The sequence below is a fragment of the Panthera tigris genome, chromosome B4 (genome assembly GCF_018350195.1).
Source record: "Panthera tigris isolate Pti1 chromosome B4, P.tigris_Pti1_mat1.1, whole genome shotgun sequence".
In the NCBI taxonomy this organism is placed as follows: domain Eukaryota; kingdom Metazoa; phylum Chordata; class Mammalia; order Carnivora; family Felidae; genus Panthera; species Panthera tigris.
This window is the reverse complement of record NC_056666.1, coordinates 95,188,016-95,211,213: the sequence shown is the minus strand read 5'-3', so window position 1 is coordinate 95,211,213 and position 23,198 is coordinate 95,188,016. Positions and strand designations below refer to the sequence as shown.

The 23,198-nt window shown below is 37.7% G+C and overlaps 3 protein-coding genes across 5 annotated transcripts in view; 1 reads left to right on the top strand and 2 right to left on the bottom strand.

Annotated features, from left to right (window-relative positions):
- TMEM19 (transmembrane protein 19) overlaps positions 1 to 3,093 on the bottom strand; it is a 30,352-nt gene extending 27,259 nt beyond the window's left edge. For 2 of the 3 annotated variants that reach the window (XM_042992754.1, XM_007082251.3), the window contains exons 1-2: positions 2,416 to 3,093; positions 590 to 703 (exon numbers count right to left, since the gene is read on the bottom strand). In XM_042992754.1, coding sequence (XP_042848688.1) covers positions 590 to 703; positions 2,416 to 2,545 — 244 coding nt within the window. In that variant the 5' untranslated portion in view covers positions 2,546 to 3,093. The remainder of the gene's footprint in view (positions 1 to 589; positions 704 to 2,415) is intronic. The other variant, XM_042992755.1, reaches the window with a different exon arrangement.
- An 8,035-nt stretch (positions 3,094 to 11,128) lies between these two features.
- THAP2 (THAP domain containing 2) lies at positions 11,129 to 20,172 on the bottom strand. The gene is made up of 3 exons (XM_007099344.3): positions 19,546 to 20,172; positions 13,329 to 13,524; positions 11,129 to 11,653 (listed from the first exon to the last, which is right to left on the bottom strand). Exons 1-3 carry the CDS (start codon positions 19,614 to 19,616, stop codon positions 11,264 to 11,266), a joined length of 657 nt encoding a protein of 218 aa, XP_007099406.2. The 5' UTR covers positions 19,617 to 20,172; the 3' UTR covers positions 11,129 to 11,263.
- Positions 20,173 to 20,241: 69 nt separating this feature from the next.
- ZFC3H1 (zinc finger C3H1-type containing) overlaps positions 20,242 to 23,198 on the top strand; it is a 53,555-nt gene continuing 50,598 nt past the window's right edge. The window contains exon 1 of the mRNA XM_007082250.3: positions 20,242 to 21,091. Within this exon, the coding sequence (XP_007082312.1) occupies positions 20,494 to 21,091 (598 nt within the window). The 5' untranslated portion in view covers positions 20,242 to 20,493. The remainder of the gene's footprint in view (positions 21,092 to 23,198) is intronic.

Sequence of the window (23,198 nt, the reverse complement as noted above, 5' to 3'; positions counted from 1 at the left end):
TTAATGTATTTTGTTTGTTATCTCTTCTAAAGAATAAAAGTTCCACAAGAACTTGAAACCTTGTCCTTGTTCACAGTCACATCCTCAGTTTCTAGAAGAGTGGCATATAGTAAGTGCTCAATAAATATGTGCTAAAAGAACAGATAAATGGCCTATCCCTAACTCAGTTCTGAAAAACATATCTAGGATACTTAATTTGTACTGCTCTGCTTGAGGCTACTAATAGCGATTTCCAAGAACAATTCTTTCCACCAGTTCCTCTACTTTACACCTAGGAGTTCTCTAGCATTTCTGCCAGCAGATAATTTAATACAACTAAAGGAGCAGAATAATTAAGGAACTGAAAAAAAAAGCTATCCTATTAATCTACTTGACATCAATTACAAAGATAAATTTGAACATTACACTGAGTATGTTAGTATCTGCAATTTTGACAGAATAGGAATGCTGAGCAATAAATCACTTTATCATTGTCTAAAATACATAACATTGTGACTGTCGTCTCATATATCTGGAATTTAGAAAACATGGTTTTAAATTATATTAGCAAGCACTTATTATATAGTTAACATTCAAAAGAAAAACATACCTCCTAAAGCCCCACTGTGGTCTAGACTTTTCTTCTTAAAGCCATTAGAGACAATCAAAACAGGAACGACAACAGAAAACAGCCAACGCCAAGGAGAAATAGGCTGTAAATTACCTAAAAATTATAAAGATAGAGCACAAATTGTGTGAAGCCTGCACATGTTAGTCCTGGCTGTAAACTCTGATTAACTGCATTCTGGATTAAAATACTGGCATAAGTAGGGAAACAGAGATGAAGTCACCAAAGTAAAATATGTTGAGACTTTTATATTTCCAGAGAGACAATCCTACTGGGGAATGACCAAATAAGTCCTGTCCAAGTTTTGATATTTCATACATATGTGGAGATTTGAAATGATTCTCTATAGTTCACCATTGTTTTGGAAAGGAGGCATGTATTAAATCTCAAGAACTGCATAAAGCAAACTATTAACAGGATCCAATTATTTCACTTTCTGCCTTGTAGAGAGGTTTTTTTTTTTTTTGTTTGTGTGTGTGTGTGTGTGTGTGTGTTTTAAAGTAACATTCTCACAAGCTATACACCTCAATTCAACAATTAGCAACTGAGTTTTCCAAAGGTTGCATCCAGCTCACAGGTATTTTGTTTGGCTAACATAATGTTTTCAAACAATTGGAAGTTAATATTTAAGATTAGGATATTTCAGTATAAAAATTCAGAACCTTCGCTTATGTTTTAAAATGTGGAAGTTCAGGCTCACGTGGCAGAATTGACTGTAGTGGAGAGAGGCCTCCTCCCATATACAGGCCATTGTTTTCCCCTTTAAAGTCCCCACCATTCCTGACAGACTCGTACACACAAGACTGAGTGATTACGGTAAGGAAAAATGTGAACTATTGCCTGAGCCCATGTTTCTATCAAAAATGGGAAAATGGAAGACAAAGAGGGCCAAATGTTCAACCAAAAAATTCTATTTCTGAAAATGAAAACTATTCCCATGTGTTTAAGATGCAATGATCATGTTCCTGGCCCCAGAGGGACACTTGGGTTTACAGATCCTGGTTTATTCCATTGCGTTCAAGCAATAGTTAATACTAGCGCAAACCAGAATCTTCTCCCATACCTCTCCTCCCTAAACCCTCATCCCCTACTGTGAGTCATTATGAACCAACTCTGAAAGCTTCTGAACCCTGAAGAATACCCATTCAATTATTCACATGTCTGCAGAAGGGTAAGTTCTGAGATGGCAATCGCTTTATCACTCTACTTTTCACTTTTCCTTTCAGCTGAACAGTATTCCATTTTTACAGGGGTACCAAGGAATTTGTGTAAAGGCATATGTATGCTCTTAGGAGGTGTCAAAACTATCAAGATTTGAGTCCAGAGTACGCAATGTGGTTTCAGACTTTAAAAGGAATCTGTTCTTCTGAAGTGACTAAAACAGCAGACAAATCCTCCAACTCTCCAAATGTAAACATTATACCACCTTTCATTTTTACTGTGATTTTTTACAGGATACGAGAAACTGATAGTTACAAATATTCTTATTTAAAAATCACTGCAGTTGTTTTACAAAACCATGTTTCATTTCACTTATTTCTCAAGATAGATGTAATAACTACATACAACATAAAAACATTTTGAAATAGGTTTAACTAGTATTATCCACAAGCTGTGTTTATTAAAGGTTCTAAAATGTTCAAGGCAGTGATTACATTTTAATGTTTGTAAATTCGGACCATGGGAGTTAAGTAAACACAACAGTTCATAACCACTCAGAGGACAGGAGTTTTGGATTTCGTTAATGTGACTATTTTCAATTCCACCAATTAGCTTATAGAAAAACAACTTAGAACATTCATACTTACCATAATAGGTGCTTGCAGTCATAGACATAATCCAGAAAGCTAAAGAAATGCAAATGATCAGGCTCAATATAACTATATTAGTGATCATCTTTATATATTTTTTGCATATATTGTCGTTAAGATCTGTCATGGAAAGTAAGGATATGAACGAGCCCCCGAGGGAGAAAATATACAGTGTTCCTAATAAAAAAAATCAGTCATTTAAGTTGCCAGCAAAAAACTCATGTAGAGGCAAACGTAAATGCGAACGTCTCCCACCGACCGAAAAAAAACCCAAAAAACCTGAAACTATTTCCGGAAACTTCGGCAGGTGGAGAGCTGAAACTCCCGTGGGCGAGGTTAACACTTCACTGGAAAAGCAAAGCCCACCCCCGCAGAGTGCCGGTTCCTAGTCGGCGGTCACTTCACACCGCAACTCAGCAGGGTGGAAAGCGACGGAAAAGCGGAATCAGCCAATCGCTGGTCTTAGGACCGTGGGCTCCGCCTCCACCTCCCGCCCGCGCGTCGACGCGGGCCGCAAAAAGACAAGGTGCGCAGCCAGAGCCCAGGTGGGTCCAGGCGGTGAGCCCAGCGCAATGGAGCGCGGTCACGTCCCGACCGCTGCGCGCGCCGCTTCAGAATCCTGGTCCAGCCCGCCTGGGCCGAGGTTCCCGGACCTCAGCCCCGCGGCGAGTCGCGTCTCCCTTTCCTGCGCGCATGCGCTGCGGCCGCCCGAGACGTCGCTTAGTCCACGTGAGCGGTTTAAGGGCGTCTCCCAGAGGTCGAGCGGGGCGGACCCACTCAGAGGCCACCTGCGACCGGGGCCCGGTGGGTTTGTAATGCTTCTCAGAATACTGATGTCTGGAACCTTAGGTACTTAGGTTTGAGAACATAGGCAAACACCGAATGCTGAAACCACTACCCGGGTAGTGAATGCAAATAAATTTAGACCCCATAAGTCCGTTTCAAGCATAATCGAATACATTTTCATCTATAAAGAGTTTATGGCACATAATATTACGGATTTTTAGGGGAAGGGGCATATGTTGTGTTGTAAAAATTTTATGACTGAGAAAATTATTTAAGACGACACCATTTAGTATGTGGTGAACACTTGTAATTGCTAGAGATGTAAAGTTGCACATAGTACCTGCTATTGAGCTCAAATAATTATTGTAATGACAGCATTTACATTGAGATCTGTTCCTACACCGCTCACACTTTAAGTGTGTGCATTAAGTCATTTAACTTAGAAAGCAGAACGTCTTATTAACATTAAAAGTCTGAATCTTGTGGCTTATTTCGTGGTTTATTTGACATTAACATTGGTATGCCTTGGTTAAAACTAATTAATAATTACACTATATTTGAACTTTTTCAGTTAATTGCTGACAATGTAAGAAGAGGACGTAAATGAGTTTCAGATATATACACGGATGTGTTTTAACCCAGAAAACGTTTTCTTTGAATAGTTTTTTAACTACTGAGTACTTTTTAAAAACACACAAGTCTAAATTTAAATAACATGTCAAAACAACATCCTTTCCTTTGGTAAGACATCGAATTAACTGATTAAGAACCAAATCTGTGAAGTAAGACTAAATAGTAGCGGCCTTCTTATTAGACTCCTTGCATATATGGTCTTCATGCAGAAAATATGTGCCCACTTTATTTTTGTCTCACACTGTTCGGTACAGGTAAATAATTGGATTACCTCAGCAAGCTGACTAGCTAATATCAGTCACACCACACAACTGGATACAGTTATTAACAGTAAAACCTATTATTTTTGTGGTTTGCATAGTGACCTTGCTTTTGTCCCATAGAGAAGATTATGAACTGATCTTGCTTTTCCTTCCCCCTCCTTTCATCAGTCACAAGGTTACAAGGGTAACCTTGTCCGATGTTGGTGTTTTACGAGATTTTTACGTTAATTAGAAAACCATTGATGACGCCTAGCTGTGTCAGGCATCTCCTAAAAACACTGAAGTCTAGATGTGTCAGGCTAGTTCCCGGATGCCAGGGATGATTTTCTCGTGACTGTGACTAAAATTGAATATTAAATAATAAATAATAGTGAGCCTAAAAATGAATATTTCTCTTTCATTTTTTCTCAGTGTCCAATTATTACTGCTGTCATTCTCCATCATGTTATTTTATTTATTTATTTAAAGTTATTTTAGCTTAAGGTTGAAACAATTTGGGGAGTTACTGTAGTTAAGATACACTAATTCTTTAAAAAAATTTTTTTTAATGTTTATTTATTTTTGAGAGAGCGTGAGTGGGGGAGGGGCTGCGAGAGGGAGACACCAAATCCAAAGCAGGCTCCAGGCTCCTAGCTGTCAGCACAGAGCCCGTTGTAGGGCTTGAACTTACAAACTGCGAGATCATGACCCGAGCCAAAGTTGGGTACTTAACTAACTGAGCCACCCAGGCGCCTGAAGATACACTAATTATTTGAAAAAATACCATTATTTTACAGTCTGATAATTTTTATACAGTTTGATAATTTTCAAAATTCCCACAGTATTTTTCTATTCATATTAAAAGTCATTTTCGGGGCGCCTGGGTGGCCCATTCCATTCAGCATCTGACTCTTGATTTCGGCTCAGGTCCATGATCTCACAGGTTGTAAGTTTGAGCCCTGCGTCAGCGCATTGCCTGCTTGGGGTTCTCTGTCTCTCCCTTTCTCTCTGCCTCTCCCCTGCTCTCCCTCACTGTCTCTGTCAATAAATAAATAAACATTAAAAAAAAATAAAAGTAATTTTCTAGCAACACAGAATTTTTGGTCAAGATTTCCTAAACTATATTCCTTAAGATATTAGTAGGTATGCTACTCTCTGCTCTGCTCCCCTTCCCCAAACGATACCTTTGATGGAATAAGGTTGAGAATTTTGTGTCCTCAGAGGACTTTGAGAACACATTATTTTAAAGGCTCTGAGAAGTTAGAAAACTTGAACACCTTTGTTTAAATCTTTCCAACAGTTAATTGTTTTATCAGATTTTTCCCCCAGAAAACTCAACAGTTTGAGAATTTCTATAATAATCAGAACAGACTGAAAATTCATTATTACAGCAATAATCTTTAAATGTAACCATATAAACCTATTTTTAGTTGTTTTTTAACGTTTATTTATTTTTGAGACAGAGAGAGACACAGCATGAACGGGGGAGGGGCAGAGAGAGAGGGGAACACAGAATCAGAAGCAGGCTCCAGGCTCTGAGCCATCAGCCCAGAGCCCGACGCGGGGCTCGAACTCGCGGACCGCGAGATCGTGACCTGAGCGAAGTCGGACGCTTAACCGACTGAGCCACCCAGGCGCCCCTTTAGTTGTTTTTTGATATAAACAAATTTGGATATTTTGGGGGATAAACATTTGGTACTTGACACCATTGTAAAAGTCATCCCAATGGCAAAAAGCACTTATCATTGCTAGGGAAATATCAGAGAATTCTATGTATATTCCTTTTGAATTTGAGCCAAAGGAGTGGTTTAGGTTTTCTGAAATGTGTTAATATTTGACTGCCTAATGTATATATGTCAGACTGAAAGCCCAAAAAGAAAAAAACACATACATACACATGTGCCTTGAAGGAACATAGATGAAAATCAATGTGGAGACAATTATATTAATATGATGACTTCACCCAAGTTATGTGTAAAACAGGACTCAAGGACCTTTTTTTTTTTTTTTAGAAACTTGTTTTCTCCTCAGCACTTATCCCATCGATCATTCTAGAAATGTTTATTTGTTTTGAGAGAGAGTGAGCGAGCTGGGGAGGGGCAGAGAGAGGGAAGAGAGAGAATCCCAAGCAGGCTCCACGCTGAGTGTAGCAGCTGACGCAGGGCTCAATCCCATGACCATAAGATCAGGACCTGGGCCGAAAACCAAGAGTCGGATGCTCAACTGACTGAGCCATCCAGGCGCCCCACTGAACATTCTAGATTGTTCCTGGTCTCTCCCACCAGCTCACAAGGATGGGGATTTGTGCTGTTTTCTGCTGTGCTACAGATGAGGAAACTGAGGCCCAGAGAGGTGGGCAACTCCTACGAGCTGGCGAAGCCAGGAAGTGGTGGAGAGTCGGTGCCTGGGCACTTACTGTCACTTCAGTATGTTAAGGGAAGTGTCATAGAGGGATTGTGAGAGCTAAGATGTGAAAGATGACAAGTTTAAGTGACCAAGCTAAGGGAAGGGCAATTTGTAAAGGTTTGGTGGTTAGGGAGAGCATGAAAATAAGTTCAGGAGAATGGAGAAGAGTTAGAAATAAGCCTTGAAATATTATCTAAACAAACTAAAAGCTTTGTTCTACTGAGAGATAGGCACACATCTGCTTTCTTGATATTAAACTCAAAGGCTGCTTTATGTTTTCAACTTTTGGAGCATAAATTTTAAAAGCCTAAGTAGCAATCTGAAGACTGATTTCTTGTATTAGATTCAACTCATTCTAAAGGACACTAGAAAGAGACTAGGGAGCAGTGAGGGGAGAAATAAACAAATGGAGTCTTTACTTTCAGTAACTTTGAGGATAGGGACCTCGTCTATCTGGTTTGCTCAGTGTTTTTTAGTGAATGTTAAGATAGTATTTTTTTGGAGTAAAGTATCAAATGAAAAAATGAATTAAAAATCACATCTTATTTCCTTTTTTGTTATTGAACAAATGCTATTGTTATTGAAATAATGCTTTGATAATTGTTTCTACAAATATCCTCTGTGTGATCCTCTATTGTCAGGATAGACAGATAATTTTTATAGCCTTTTGTGTATCTGATTTAGATTGCATAACCAGTATAAAACAGTGCAAATAAAGTATAATGTATTGTTAGATAGAATTTGAGCAACAAAAATAAAAAGGATAATTCCTCTTCTATGCTTTACATATCTTTATTTTGTTTATAGTTTGCTTCAATTTATGGGCAAGGACTTCTACAGAAGTATTTTAGGGCCCATCTAGGGGAAAGACTTCCACAGAGATATTCATGTACATTTAAAAAAATAGGCATGATGGTAATTTCCTTGTAAAAAAGTTTTTAATATTAATATACTCAGAATACAATATGCAATTGTCTAATATACATTATAAAATCATTAATTTTAGAAGACTTCCAACTACCTAAAGAATCCCATGTTCAGGCATTAAGATGAACTATTTTCTTTATTATACCAAAATTGAAATTTACCCGTGTTCTAACATTGAGAAATGAGGTAAAATACCAACATTAGAAAGTCTACCTAGAAAAGATCAACAATGACTTCATAGACCATCTTACTATATACATATATGTAATTTATTTTTTGAGACACATGACTTGTCCTATTTTAATAACATGATTCATTATGTTTGACAGAGGGTTATAATGTGGAGGGTAGAGCACAGGATTTGAAGGCTGACAACCATTGTTCAACCTAGGATTGAACTTCCTAGATTGTTGGCATTTCTATCCCTTGTGCTAGTGGCACTTATTAAACGTCTAAAATAAGTAAGTAAATAAATAAATAAGTAAATAAAATTAACAAAGATTCCATCTGTAAATTGGAGATAATACCACATACCACAAAGAATATTTGTAAAGAACAAGAGATCTAATGGATGCCATAGTGTTTTGTTAACCTTAAGACTCTGAGCTAAATTATTTGTAAAAATCTTGTTGGTAGGGTTTGTTATTTTGTAAAAATACCAAATGTCAAATAAACTTGAGGACTTGGCTTTGGTACAGTATTTTCTTTAGTTATGTTTTCCTGTTGACAAAGATATCATTAATAACCAATTTGTTCAGTGTTCATTTTCAAGGAGAAAAATGTCTTACAATTCATTAAAAAACACTGTACATTTCAGGTCAGCACTGATGTCCTTCTACCTCCTCTGATAAGTCGTAAGAAATCTGTTGTGTTTCAAGGGAAAATTTTTTTTGGAAAAAGATCTAAAGTTTATATGCTTATTAAATTCTAAGTCAACAGCATTTACCAAAGCACTTCATGTATCCTTCTTTTATAGCATTTATTGTGTTACAAATATTTTTTTTTCCTTGCAGGAGACTTTTGAGGAACTTAAGGGGAGATAATGGTATCATTTTTATATCATCATGTTACTAGCCTTTGGCTCGTTCTTTGTAGAGGTTAGTGCCTAACAGGTTAGAATGAATAACAGACATCGAATGAACAGAGGATACATATTGGGTCCAGCAGAAGAAAAAGAGCTATTCTGATTTTTATTATTTTTATTGTAGATGGTCAAAGTGATGTTTATCAACATCTGAAAACAGGATTTAAAAAGATTTAGGTTTTTCTCTATGAGTAAGACTAGTTTTAAGGTAGACAGATGTATGTTAACGAAAACGATTTGATGCAGGGAGTGTTTAGGGCATTTTATCAGGACAGGAATATGAAAATGACATGGAGGAAACACCAAAATAAATTTACTTTAAAATTATTGAGTGGTAGTTTATCCAGTGGTCTCAAATAATAATGAATAAAGACTAGTTAATTTTGCCAAAAGCTTGTATTTTATAATATTTTGTGATTTTTAATATATTAAGATATCAAGATACTTTTGTAGATGGGAACTAGCCTGCATTAATTAGTATTTTGTTTTGTATTGGGGAGGGTGCTGAACCACATGAGAGTTTATACTTGGAAAACACAGTTAATGTTTAAAGTTTTATTTTTATTATGTTTATTTATTTTAAGAGAGAGACAGAGCATGACCCGGGGAGGGGCAGAGAGAGAGACACACAGAATCCAAAGCAGGCTCCACGCTTTGAGCTATCAGTGCAGAGCCCGATGCAGGGCTCAAACCCATAAGCCGTGAGATCATGACCTAAGCCGAAGTTGGACACTTAACTGACTGAGCCACCCAGGCGCCCCAACACAGTTATGTTTAAATGATTATTTGCTCAACTTATTTTGAGGCATAAGGTTATGGTCAGTAAGCAAAGAGATATTTGGAACCATATTAAAAAAACAAACAAACATGTAATGACAATTCCAAGGAGCTATATCCAATATTTAAGATAAAATGACTAACGAGGCTTCCAATATTCACAAAAAGATTTTCATAAATATTTAAATGCCTGATATAACTAAAACAGCCTTTTCTTACTTTTGCCTTTGTGAAATCCAGTTGCTTGGGAGGCATTCCCTATTAAAAGACAGATTGCTAATACTGTAAAAAAGACTATTGCTAGGATCCAAGCAAATGTCACCAAAAAAAACAAAAACAAAACAAAAAAAACAAACCATCACAACAAAAACAAGAAAAAAATTTTCCCCAATTTTTTTTTTTTTTTTTTTTTTTTTTTTTACAAAATAGCCATTACTTTAAAGGAAAAAGGTATAGCAATTATGGTTAGGTATATGCTACTTTCATATGGTAGTGTCAGAAGCTTGAACTAGGATTAATAACTTGATTACACATTAATAAACTTAATGTGATTTGCCCAAAGCTGTTTGAAGGAAAGCGTTCTTATTAAAATTACAATTTATCTGGTGAAATAATGTGAACTCTTTTAATTAGTCAAGAGGCAACTATAAGAATAGTTCTCAGATTGTTTTGTAAAATAGCATTTGCATAGCTTTATCAGACACATATATTTTTTTAAAAAGTTTATTTATTTTAGAGAGAGACCATGCACACGAGGAAGAGACAGACAGAATTCCAAGCAGGCTCCGATGTGGGGCTTGGACTCATGAACCATGAGCCCATGACCTGAGACAAAATCAAGAGTAGGTCATTTAACCCACAGAGCCACCTAGGTGCCCCTGGACACAGTATTTTTACAGAAAATACATTTCACTTCCCTTATGCAGTACAGTTGCTCTATTTGACTCACTAAAAAAGATAAAAGCAAGCTGATATATACGATAAATTGATTCCATTTTAAGTTATAAGTTGTGAAGGTATATAGTAAGTACTTCTGTTATTAAATCCTATTGTGGGGTTATGGAGAAAAAAAAGCTTAAGAGTTTCAGTACCAACATACATGGGGGTAGAGAACATATTCCTAATATGGAACTTTGTATCATGTTGTCTAATGCATACATTTTGGAATCAAAAATGTAATATTTTTATTATGAGAAAAATAGTATAGATTTATCTTTTTGTTTAACTAAGGTAAAAGCTAGATCACAACATCTGGATTATTTCACAACATATAATCAGCTACCAGTTTTTACTAGTCTGAGGTACTTGAGGTCTTAACCTTGCTTGGATGACTCCAGAGTACTTCATATTGAAAATATTATTTTTGAAATATTTTACAATCTATTTTAAAAGCTAATATTTTTATGAGGGAGGCCATGATTAGCACACTTTTATTGGTAAGCAGATACAGAAAGTTTAAATAAAAGAACTTGCCTTGTATATCTTTTTTTCCTATAAAATTTCCAGATCACAGTGCCAATAATAATTAATACAAAACCCAGCAGTTTTAAAGTCATATTTAATGTTGGTTAACTCCCACTTAGCATCCTATTTAGAATGTAATATCCTAACATTGTTACAGGAAAAAAAACCCTGTTTTTCTAATATAAATTAAACACATTGTCATAGATAGTTCTTTAAAAGTAGCCTTAAAAGACAAAAACACAAAACATTTTGCAAACATACAATTCCCTAGCAAAATTTTTAAGTACATAATTCTCATGTAAGGCACTTTCATTCTTTTTCAAATAAAATTTTCATAAAAAGTTTCCATTTTTTTTGTAATCAAATCTTCAGGAATTATACAGTAATAATGTTAGTTCAAGTAAAACTTTATTAAATACCCAATTTTGGCATAATTTCCTTAAATATCTTTACCTTTGAAGAGAATGAAGGATGGGCATCAAGTTTTATGTAGGCTAACCTTAAATGAAGGTATTCTTAGCCTGTTTTAGAGAATTGATAATGTTTTATCTTGTTGCTCTTGTTCAAGAATCTTGAAATCTTCCAAAGGAAGACTGCTTAAGGCAGTTGGTAAAATGTGTTCTGATGTACCCTTAGGTAATATGTTATTTGCTTCCAGATTCTTCACCAAGCACGTGGCTTTGATCCATCTCCGTGTTGCTCTGCGTTCTTTTTGTAAGCAAGTTTTCATTTTCTTTCTTAAGCTTGCTATTTCTTTTTCCAGTTTTATTATCCTCTTTTTGGCCTCCATAGGATTCCTAAAAGCATAACTGTGTTCGAGCAGTACTTGCTGACTACTAATGTTTGATTTTAAATTAGATGGTCCTGTTGGAGTACAAGTGTTGTTTTTCTTCAAAAGATTCCTTGACTTGAGTTTCTAAGCCAAATAAAATCAAAGGGTTGAACATAAATGATGGAATATCACAAATAAGTGAATTTTATCCTGTTTTGTATACACATAATTAAACCTCTCTTTTAAAAACTGATTTTAAAAGTTTGATAGGCAACATCAACAGCCCATCTCGTATAATCATGGATTCAAGTTTCTCAACTTGTTGAATTAGCCCCATTTACTTATTTCTTTTTGTGTTTTCTCTTCAGACGGATGTGAATATTATTAGAAAATAGACAATGGACTACCAAGGTCTCTTTCAAGTTATTGAGTATGATTCTATGGAAACTCTAAAACCTTTTGCAATTTTCTCACTAAGGCCAATGTAATGTATTTAAACATTTGTTTTATCTGTGATAGTGATTTAAACTCTTTTTTAGGTACATCCTATTCTTTCAATTTGGTAATATTTTAAATTATTTCCAAGTATCAAGCTCCTGAATAGATTTACTTATTAATTGTTCAGTTACATCTTCCATTCAAGGATTTAAAATCTGGCTAGGAACTTTTTACCCAAACCCAAGGACCCTGAGGACCTTTTTTCCCTTTATGTCTTTCATTTGATTGTTCATCAAGTCCCATTATTTCTCCTCCTAAATATCTCTATCATGAATCTTTCCCTCTCCATCATTCTTAATGCTACTGTCCACATCAGGCCCATACATCACATCTGGTTTGAGGATATTAGAAACTTCTTTATTGATGCCTGCCTTATTCTGATCTTAATTCATATTCTGCCACCAGAATAATTTTTCTAACAGATTTGATGTTTCTGTAACTGGCTAAATTCCTCTTTGCCTAACTATATAAAGAAAAAACATGGCAAACTTACTATTTAGGATCTCACTCCTGCCATTCACCATCTTGATTTATACTCACAATACTAAACCACTTCCAGTTCTGAGGGTATGTCATAACCTCATAACTTTGTGTTTTTTATTGACTGAACAAACATTAAAACATATAGGGATTCATTTGTGGACAAATAAATTTTCCTCTCTGATCAGATTTTGCCTAGCTATATAAAACGTTGTTCTAATACATTCATCATGTGCCTTAATTCTCTTTCCTTTTACATATCACTTGCTAACATTTGATTATTTTCTACTTACCCCTCAACCCATTGGCTTTTGTTCTCATCATGTTATCGTAATTGTTCTGTGCAAGGTCAAGAACCCTCTCTTAAGTTCCAAACTCCAAGCTCAAGCCAGCCTAAATGCCTGAGCTCTATGAATCTTTGTTATGCTTTCCTCTGAACTTATATTCTTTAGTGTAACTCTTGTATTCTTTGGGTGTGTTATTCTTAAAGTTCTTTGCACACATTTTAAATGTTACCTTAAAATCAGAGCAGAATGATGCTGGAGGTTTCATTACTCATGATTTCTCAGTTTTATCATTGGTTCAATTATTGATAATGACTGGAAATAATGTAAAATCCCAATATAGTAAAAACAGTTTGGAATGGGGAAAAAATATTGGAGTTAGGGAGACCTGGTCTCTAGCCTGCACCTTTACTGCAAAAGAGGAAGTTTTGCAACTTTCTTGAGGCAGATCATTATATATGAATTTCCATGTATTCTGAATGGTCCCACTTTACAAGCAAAAAAGAATGGGTACTAAAAATGGTAAAAATGGGTAAAAGAAAAGTAATGTTACCTACCATAGACTTTAAATGGTTACAAAAATCAAAAATGGTTGGAACAGCATCCATTTTAAGTCGTCGAGTTTGTCCTGTTAAGTCAAAACAGGAGGCTTCAAAGTGCTTTGAGCAAAGAAAAGTGTGTTTTCCTGGCACAAAATTTTTGCGCCTAAGTAGGCGAACCCATTCTTTTCTTCTTTTAGGATCCAAAGGAAACCTTTAAAAAAAAAAAAAAAAAGGGCAACTCAAATTCCAACTATTACACTTCTGGTTGCACCTAAATGGTTAAAAGAAATTTTAAAAGATGCTGATTTAAAGTGTCTTCCATTTACATAAAACATTTTAATATCCAGACACTGAAACAGAAACTAATTCATGCTAATTTTTATAAGTTGGCAAAAAAATTACTCAAAAACTGACTTGAGTGGTTTTATTTTGATTTTTCAGGATTTTTAAGAGAACTTTCTTCCTCCCCACCCCCCCCCCCCCACAGTCCTTAACATGGGCAGTAAAAATACAAGACTATATTGATTTAGATCGAGGTTATATAGAACCATTTTAAGCAGGAGTAATTCACAATGCTGTGATGTGCTGCTGATGCACACGGTCAAGACAAAATATCTGCAGATTAAATTTTATCAAGGAAAGCCTAGACAGATTCTGGTATTCCTTCCTCTGTGTTTGTTCATTGTGACACTTAACACATTGTTTAGGAATTTTTCCATTTTAATAAATTTCCAGTGAAATAAAAGTAGGTTATAAGTTTCTTGAGGACAGGGATCATTATATCATCTATTTATCTTTGACACTTAGCACAGAGCCTTGCAAACACTAGGAGCCCAATAAATATTTGCTTAATTGCTATGAAACAGAATACATAAATTAAAATTTACTATATTACGTCCATGTAGTTAAACTACACACATATATTTTTAAGCTTATTTATTAATTTTTTTGGGGGGGAGGGGCAGAGGGAGAAAGAGAATCCCAAGTAGGCTCTGTGCTGTCAGTGCAGAGCCCTACGCAGGGCTCAAACTCACAAAACTGTGAGATCATGACCTGAGCTGAAATCAGGAGTTGGACGCTTAACTGACTAAGCTACCCAGGTGCCCCTAACTACACATATTTAAAAAAAAAAAAAAAAGAACTCTTAAGCTCTGTAGTAGAAAGCATAATTATTCCAAAAAGTAAAATGCTGCTGTCAAGCCCAGCAGGAATGTTTTCCCTTTCATATTTATTTTAAGTATAAAATATACTGATATGTACCAGTGTATACCTGGTAGGAAGAGAAAATTGTAGGGGACTGCCCCAAAATTCTAGTGGCCATTGTACTGACTGACTTGAAAACATAAGAATCAACGTTCACATAAGTTTGAATTGAGCTCTTCTTTAGTTTGATTAATCCTTTAAGTATTAATAATGAACTGACTAGTGTTTAAAAAGAACCATTAAAATCATGTTAAAAGATCACATGTTAGGGGCGCCTGGGTGGCTCAGTCGGTTAAACGTCTGACTTCAGCTCAGGTCACGATTTCACAGCCTGTGAGTTCAAGCCCCGCGTCGGGCTCTGTGCTGACAGCTCAGAGCCTGGAGCCTGCTTCAGATTCTGTGTCTCCCTCTCTCTCTGCCCCTTCCCCACTCATGCTCTGTCTCTCTCTGTCTCAAAAATAAATAAAAACATTTAAAAAAAAAATCACGTTAGAAGCTCCCAAGTGAAGCTTGATTAGGTAACAATAGCTTTAGCTAGATTAGATATTTAGGTTTGCTCAAATTGCCAGCACTAAGGGGCATAGAAGAAAACCCCGATTTACTGTAAGTACCCTTCCATCTCCTATCCCCCCACCCAAAAATACCCTAATCTGAAGATAACATTTGTATGTCACTCTACAGTTCGCTTTCATGTATGTAAGTTTTTTCTATTTCATTAGAAACCTCTGATGGAGAATTTATCTACTGTGTTCCAATATTTAGTGGTTTGGAAATGTTTCCTGGGGCCTAAGCTAAAAGTCAAGCTTTAGTTTACAAGCACATTTCTTGTTTGGGCCTCAATAAAGATACAGAACAAATTAAGTACTGTCATTGTATTATCATTGCTTTAAGACTCTTCAGATATATGAAGGCTATCTTTCAAAATTATTTTTCAACCTTTTAATTTCTTTAGCTCTTTGTAGAAAGCTTTTTTTTTTTTTTTTTTTTTTTTTTTTTTTTTAAATAGGCTCCACACTCAATGTGGGGCTTGAACTCAAGACCCTGAGATCAAATGTCGCATGCTCTACCAACTGAGCCAGCCAGATACCCTTTGCTCTTTTTAAAACTAGCTCCCTAATTATGAAACCAAGGCATAATTGAACCTTAACGAGTCAATTTTCCTTCCTTAAGATTCAATTTAGGAATCCCATCTTCCTAAGGAAATTGTTCATGGAATGAATAAGGTGTTCCTGTATCATACAAAATATCATTGTATTCTAATTGTTTACTTTTCTATTTCCACTCCTAGATCATAAGTTTCTCCTGGTTAGGAGCTGTTTTTCACTACTTTATCCTGTTAAGCAAGCACTCAATGAACTTTCTCAATGAATCAATGAATGTGCAAACTAATGGGGTTAGTTTTTATGTATATAGTAATGGGAAGGGTACATAATCAAATGACTTGATGCAATAAAAGAGTGGCTGAGAGTATAGTCTCTGGAGTCAAATCAAGGTGCCAATCCTGGTGCCTTCAATGTAATAGCTGGGTGACTTTAGGCAAGTTATTTAACCTTTTTAGGTCTCAGTTTTATCATCTATAATTGGAGTAATAATGGTACTTAGTACATTTCTAGGGAATAAATTAGATAATATGAGTAAATGCTTAGCCCAGTGCATTGTATACATTAAATACTAAATAGGGGCTATTTATGAATACAAAAATAATTACAGGTGTCATGAGTGTCATAAAAGGGTAAGAGCTAATCTAGTCAGGACACTTTGAGTTAGGAATTAGCCAGGGAGTTTAGGGTGGGAATAGTGAAGAGTTTTAGCTTGGGGACAGTGAAGTGTTATGACATGAAATGATGTTGGAGGGCCTTCTGGGTTAAAGAGTAATTTTGAACTCTATCCAAAATGGCACTGGTAAGCCTTTTAAAGGCCTAATTTATTATTTTTTTATTTTTATTTTTTAAAGGCCTAATTTAGAGAGCTGATTATTAACATACCTTAACTAGCTGTTGAACACAGTCATTAAAAATTAGGTATATTTGCAATTAAGAACAAAGGTAATAAATACTGAAACCCATCATTTCTTAATTACTGGATCTATATTCTTGAAGTTATTTATGTCTGTTATATCTGTGTGGTATAATTGCTACAGAACAGTGTGGTACTGCACATTTATTCCCAACTCTATAATCAGTCATGTCATATTGGTAACTTGAAACTAGTCATGGTAGGAGTATTTATATCATGGAAATTGGGCAAATACTATCAATCAGGGCTATCCTCTTTCCCTGGAGATCCTGTTGTTAAACCTTTAGCAACACAGCTACGATTATAGAGGTTAGTAGTGTATGAATAGAAGCAGTGAACCAGTTAAAAGGCTGTTGTAATAATCCAATCAAGAGGGAATGGTGACAAGTCAAGGGAGGATGACCTACCACCTTCTGGGTGGATAGTGTTTTCATTTACTGAGAAAGGGGTTAAGAGAAGTGGTGTAGGTTTGGGGGAAGAGCAAGCTCATTAGTACAGTTTCGAAATGTTGAACCCAAGGAACTGAAGAAAGAACAGGCAAATACTGAGACACTTGTCCTATGGGGTCTGGAACTCATTAGAAAGATTGGACTGGAGATATTGATTTGGGAGGCATCATGGATTAAGTGTTAACTGAGACCACAGAACAGTTGAAATCATTCTGAGAACAGTGGTAAGACCTAGGTCAGGGTGCAGAGAAAGGGGCTGGCAGAGAAAACAGATCAAAGACAAAAATCACAAAAGTAGTGTCAAATAATTCAAAAGTAGAGAGTATTTCATGGAAGAAATGATCACATGCCATAAAAAAGAAACACAAAAATGACAACTCAGCAAGAGAAGTTCAGAAGATTATTGGGGAGACTTAGACTGCAGTGGGCTAAGAGATAAAAATGGAGACAGTAAGTTGAGGCAACATAAGTTGTACATGGGGATAAAGACGTCTACCAACATCCTAGAAGTTAGTCAGACATTGTATTTGTGAAATAGGAATGTAATTTATTATAATATTAAGATCTAAATTTCTGAGGTTACACATGAAAATGCTAATTTCATAGGAAGAAAAATGGTCAGGTATGCATGTTACTGTATCACTGTGTATCTCTTAAACATTCAATATTATTGGTGCCTTGCTTGACTCCTCTTTCCCTCATCTTCCACATCAAATTACCAAACACGGTAGTTTCTACTCAAAAATCTTAAAAAAAAATTTTTAGTGTTATTTTTTTAATGTTTATTCGTTTTTGAGAGACAGAGCATAAGCAGGGGTGGGGCAGAGAGAGGGGGACACAGAATCTGAAGCAGGCTCCAGGCTCTGAGCTGTCAGCACAGAGCCCGATACAGGGCACGAACCCACAAACCGTGAGATAATGACCTGAGTCGAAGTCAGACGCTTAACCGAGTGAGCCACCCAGGCGCCCCTAACTCGAATATTTCTTAAATCTGTCCACTTCTTTCCATCTCTGTCAGTACCACTCTAGTCTAGGCTACTGGTGGACTCTCTCTTGTTTTACTGCAAGTTTCTGTTTTTTTCTCTATAACTCTCACCTCGTCTAATTTACTGCTGGTTGTGCCAGCAATGAAGTATATTGCTTAGCTCAGTTGACATTATAGCAGAATTTCTCTGTGAAAGAAATAGTAGGTAAATTAACATTGTGTAATAAGCTCCTTTGTCATCAAATTCATCTCTTGATGATGCTTGACCAGCACTTTAAGTGTCAAATAATTCTCCACACTGCAGCCAGATGGCTTTTTAATATGCAAATCTAATCATGTCTTTCTTTTAAAAACTTTCACGTCTTCTCAAACACTTACTGGGTAAATGAGAAATCTGTGAAGTAGCACACAGGACTAAATCTCTGTCATCTTTTGGTATTATCTGAAATTTCACATCCTCTGAGAAGTGTTCTTTGACTTACTAAGGCTTAGTTAGGTATCCCCGAGTATCTCTACTGTGGCACTGACCCATAATTATGTCTTTCTTTCTCACTACAGGCTAAACTCAAGGTGTAAGAATTTTCTAGATCCCTAGCACTATGTCAGGCAAATGAGAACTCTGTACACATTTGATGAATGAATGAATGAATGAATGAAGTGCTACGTTTCCATCAAATAGCTGAAAATCAGAAACATCACAAGGACTTTTTTAAAGCAGCAGTTTTTAATAAGAGGGGCATTTAGTCATAATTAGGTAGGGAAAGGGTCAAGGTTATAGTTTTCCACATTCTAAGATCGTGTTAAGTTGTGAGATATATAAAATCAGAACTATTTGCGCTTAACTTTCTTTTAATGCTTCTTCAGGCACATGGCAGGCACTTGCGTATTACAAAGGTAAACATTTACAGAGTACCTATTATATCTCATGCAGTGTTCAAAATGTTTTCAAGAGTTCTGATGTGACAGAACTAAATTTTGATCGCTCTTCCAGCAATCGGAGGAAAAGCAAAATGTAAGTTCTTTTTATTACTGTTCCGTTAAGAATAGAAAGCTTATCTTTTGCACTTTCATGAACATCGCTTAATTCTTTAGCTATCAGTGATGACTCAACTCCTCCGCAGTTAACTGTTCTGTGACTGAAATCGAAATGCTTCCCATGCCAATTCAGCTCGTGACAATTTCCTAACTTTGATGAAAGCACACAGCAGGCTTTTAAGGTGACTGCGGACTTGAACAGGAAGGTTTCGCTTCCTTTTAAGGCATCATTCATGTCAAGGCCCAGTCTAATACATGAAAGAACAGAAAATTAAGATATTCTCCTCTCACTTTTTCTCTAAGGGGTAGCCACCACACAGAACTTGGATTTCTTGTACAAAGTGAGTAAACCTTCCCTGAAGTGACAGAAAAATTGGGCGTATTTGAGCAACACACACAAAGGGCGGACAGAAATGATGCTCCCCTGCTACCAGCTAGGTAGTGAAGTCTTCAGAATTAGTAGGATCCTCTTGTTCCTTCCACACAAGCGACACCCAATCTAGGAGCTCCCGTTTCCGGCACCCCCACTCCCTGCCCAGGTTACCTGTGGAAGCTGATGTTAATGTGCTTGTTGTAGGTAGTGGCACAGCCCGCCGCGGCGCAATTGGTCGGCATTTCCCTTTCCCCCTCATTCGGCGCTGTCTTAAGCCTGTTCTGAGGCGCTGGCTGCTACGCTTCCTTCGCGCAAAGGCTAGGCAAGCGAGGCTAGGGGAAGGGCCCACCGACAGGAGTCGTGGGAACGGGGTGGGAAAGACGGGTTGTGTGTATTTGGGGGGGTGGTGGTGTCAACCTTCTGTCTCTTTATTAATATGGCGGACTTCAGCCAGCAGAGCAGACAGTCCTGGACCTCCGATCTCCTTCGTCTACCTTCACCAACATGGCGGACAAAAGCCACCCCCTCCCGGCCCCCAAAAGGGAGTGGGACTACTGCGTCTCTTTGGCAGCCGACCTCAGAGCAGTTACAAAGGTGTCTCTTGCCCTCCCCCCATCACTATGAAACTCTTGCGGCCAAGACTAAGAACGGGCCCGCCCACCCCGCCACGCACCCAGATATCCCAATCCCGAGCCCGCGGTGGGTGTGAGCTATGGGTTGGAAGGACAAACCCGAAGGGAGAGAGAAGAAAGACTACAAGTCCCACTGAGAATCGCGTTGTCCGGATTATTATCGCGTGAACTGGAAGCCTTGTTTCCTGCGTGCCGCAGGAAGCGACGTCACGGGCGAGCCACTTCCAGAGCCCCTTTCTCGCGAGGCGGAAGAGCCCCGAGCGCGGAGGAGCAAGGGGGCGCTAGGGAAGGGAACTGGATTGCGACGGTCCGGCGAGAAAGAGCTGGGGTGCGGGGAAGTTGGGGAGCAAAGCCCGCTAGGTGTCCGAGTAGGGTAAGGCCGCACCGACCGGGTCCGTTAGAAAAAAAGGGAACCGAGGAGGAAGGCAATTGTCGGGCGGATCCCCGGACGGAGGGCTAAGGTTGTGTGGAAGGCGCTGCTCCCGGGATGGCGACCGCAGATATTCCGGCCCCGGCCTCCAGTGGCCTCTCGCCCAAGGAAGAAGGGGAGCTAGAAGATGGGGAAATCAGCGACGACGATAACAACAGCCAGATACGGAGCCGGAGCAGCAGCAGCAGCAGTGGCGGCGGGCTGTTACCGTATCCACGGCGAAGGCCTCCTCACCCGGCCCGGGGCGGTGGATCTGGCGGAGGCGGTGGCTCCTCCTCGTCGTCGTCCTCTTCTCAGCAGCAGTTGAGGAATTTCTCACGCTCGCGGCACGCGTCGGAGCGGGGCCACCTCAGGGGACACAGCAGCTACCGACCCAAAGAGCCGTTCCGGTCTCACCCGCCCTCCGTGCGGATGCCTTCGAGCTCGCTGTCCGAAAGCAGCCCCCGACCGTCCTTTTGGGAACGGAGCCACATCGCCTTGGACCGTTTCCGCTTTCGAGGCAGGCCGTACCGGGGTGGAAGTCGCTGGAGTCGGGGGCGAGGAGGGGGTGAGCGAGGAGGCAAGTCGGGGGGCAGACCTCCTCTGGGAGGAGGAGCAGGATCCGGATTCAGCAGCAGTCAGGGCTGGCGAGAGCCCTCTCCACCTCGGAAGAGTTGTATCCTTAACGTGGCGGTCCGCCCTGGGTGTGTCACTTAACAAAGTTCCCTTTAGCGTCATTATTAGGTCTATGAGATGAGTAACTTTTCTGAACCATCAGAACCGCTTATTTGTCAGTGTCAATATACTAAAAGTAAGTTGCTCTTTGGTGATCCCCATGTGTCACACTATAGAGTCTGGTTTCTTAAGATTGGTTTACTGGGTGTATTATTGCTTTTTAATGTAAACGTGTATGGGTTGGCACCAAGTTAGTGAAATACAAGAAAGTCTCAAATCACATTTGTAATAGTACATCAGAAGCCTAGGTTTCATTAGCATTTGTTTGTATGTGAGGTTGATTTAGATTGTTAGAGGGGAAAAAAAAGAGTCAGTTTGGGGAATAGTGTTGCTTATACCATATTGAACTTTGGCATTGAAAATTGTAAAGTTCCATTCTGCGTAATTCTACAGTTTTTATTTGTGATTCTGCTTTACCATTCTTGATTGATTCTTACACATTGCTGCCTTGTAAAGTGGGGGACAGGGAAAAGACCCGTAGCTTTACCAAGTCTGTTAATTCAGAGGTTTCAAATTCGTAAACTTTTAGTAAAACTTTACCGCCTTCTCTATGTTCACTTTTTGGACATTTTGTAACTCAGTGCTGACAAATGTAGGTTAGAGGAAGACAAACAGCATTTTGATTTTAATATATTGGAAGCCATGGAGTATATGGGAGGGTGGAGATTATGGGGAGGTTGAGAAGGGAAATAGCAAAATACCTGGTTTTTGTCATCTCTAAGCCCATAATCTTTAACAGTCCTAAATTTCCTTAAGATTTATACTGGGGAATTAGTCATCTGAAGGTTTGCTAGTTTATGAGTTTGTAGAACTGGGTCTTATTTCATGATAACTGCATTAAAATAGTTTACTAAGTATAGTTATTACTGGTTGTAATTTCTATAGTGTAATGATTTTATAACATTAATTATATTTGGAACTTATGCGCAATGACATGTGTTTGGAAGACACGCAACATTATTTTTATAGAATATTTAGGACCAGATGGTTTTCCCCAGATTTTAGGATATAAAGGGGACAAGAAATGTAAGTTTAGGTAAGAAATAGCAACTTCTGATGCTAGTGCCCAGAAAAAACTTAATTTTGCCACCAGAAGTTGGGTTAGGAGCATCCCAGGCTCATTTCAAAGAAAATCATGTAGATATTTAACTTTTAAAAAGAGGATGTTCTTTCAAAAAAAAAGAAAAAAAGAAAAGAACTCTGCCTAAGGTACTTTTTTAATGAAAGATTTATTGTCGATTCTGAATCTAAAAAACAGGATGTTTAAGTACATATATGTGTATTTTTTAAGAATACAAGAGAGGAAGTTTGGAATTTGTGTTGGAGAGACAAACATGAGTAAATATAGTTTAATGTAAAGCAGTTCGTATTGAGGTGTGTAAAAAGTACTGTGGGAGCAGAGTTTTTTCTTCATCTAATTGTATTAGAGAAGGTGGTGAGGAAGGGGGTTTGCCCAGCTGCTGCCTTTGCTTTTTTTTTGTCCATTCATTCAATACCAATTTGGCCTCTGTCACATATACCTTTATTCATTGCTAAGCTTATGTTTTTATTAGTAAACAGGCATATGATGTGAAAAAGCACAAGAATATATCCAATCTGATTTCTGTAGTAACTTACCAGAAATGAGCTGTCTTGCTGTTTTTCTTTTCACAGATGCTGCTCTTAAGAAAAGGATGCTTACTTTGATCCTCTGCTCATTGTTTTCCTCATGAAGTATCATTAATCCACCCTAGGGTTGATAGTCTTTGTAAGAATTTGTGAAGGAAAACATAGTTTCCAACTACTTTTATATGATGTGAGCAAACAAAATTTGTCATACAAATATTTATTAATTCAAATTTCTTAATACCAAGATTTTACTTAGGTTTATTCCTATATTTCACTGTGCAATTATAATAATGACATTTTAATTTTGCAGATATTACATTAAGAAAGAATAAGGGTTATGGGAAACCTGGCTGGCTCAGTCATTAGAGCATGTGACTCTTGATGTTGGCGTCATAGGTTTGAGCCCCATGTTGGGGGTAGAATTTACAAAAAAAAGAAGA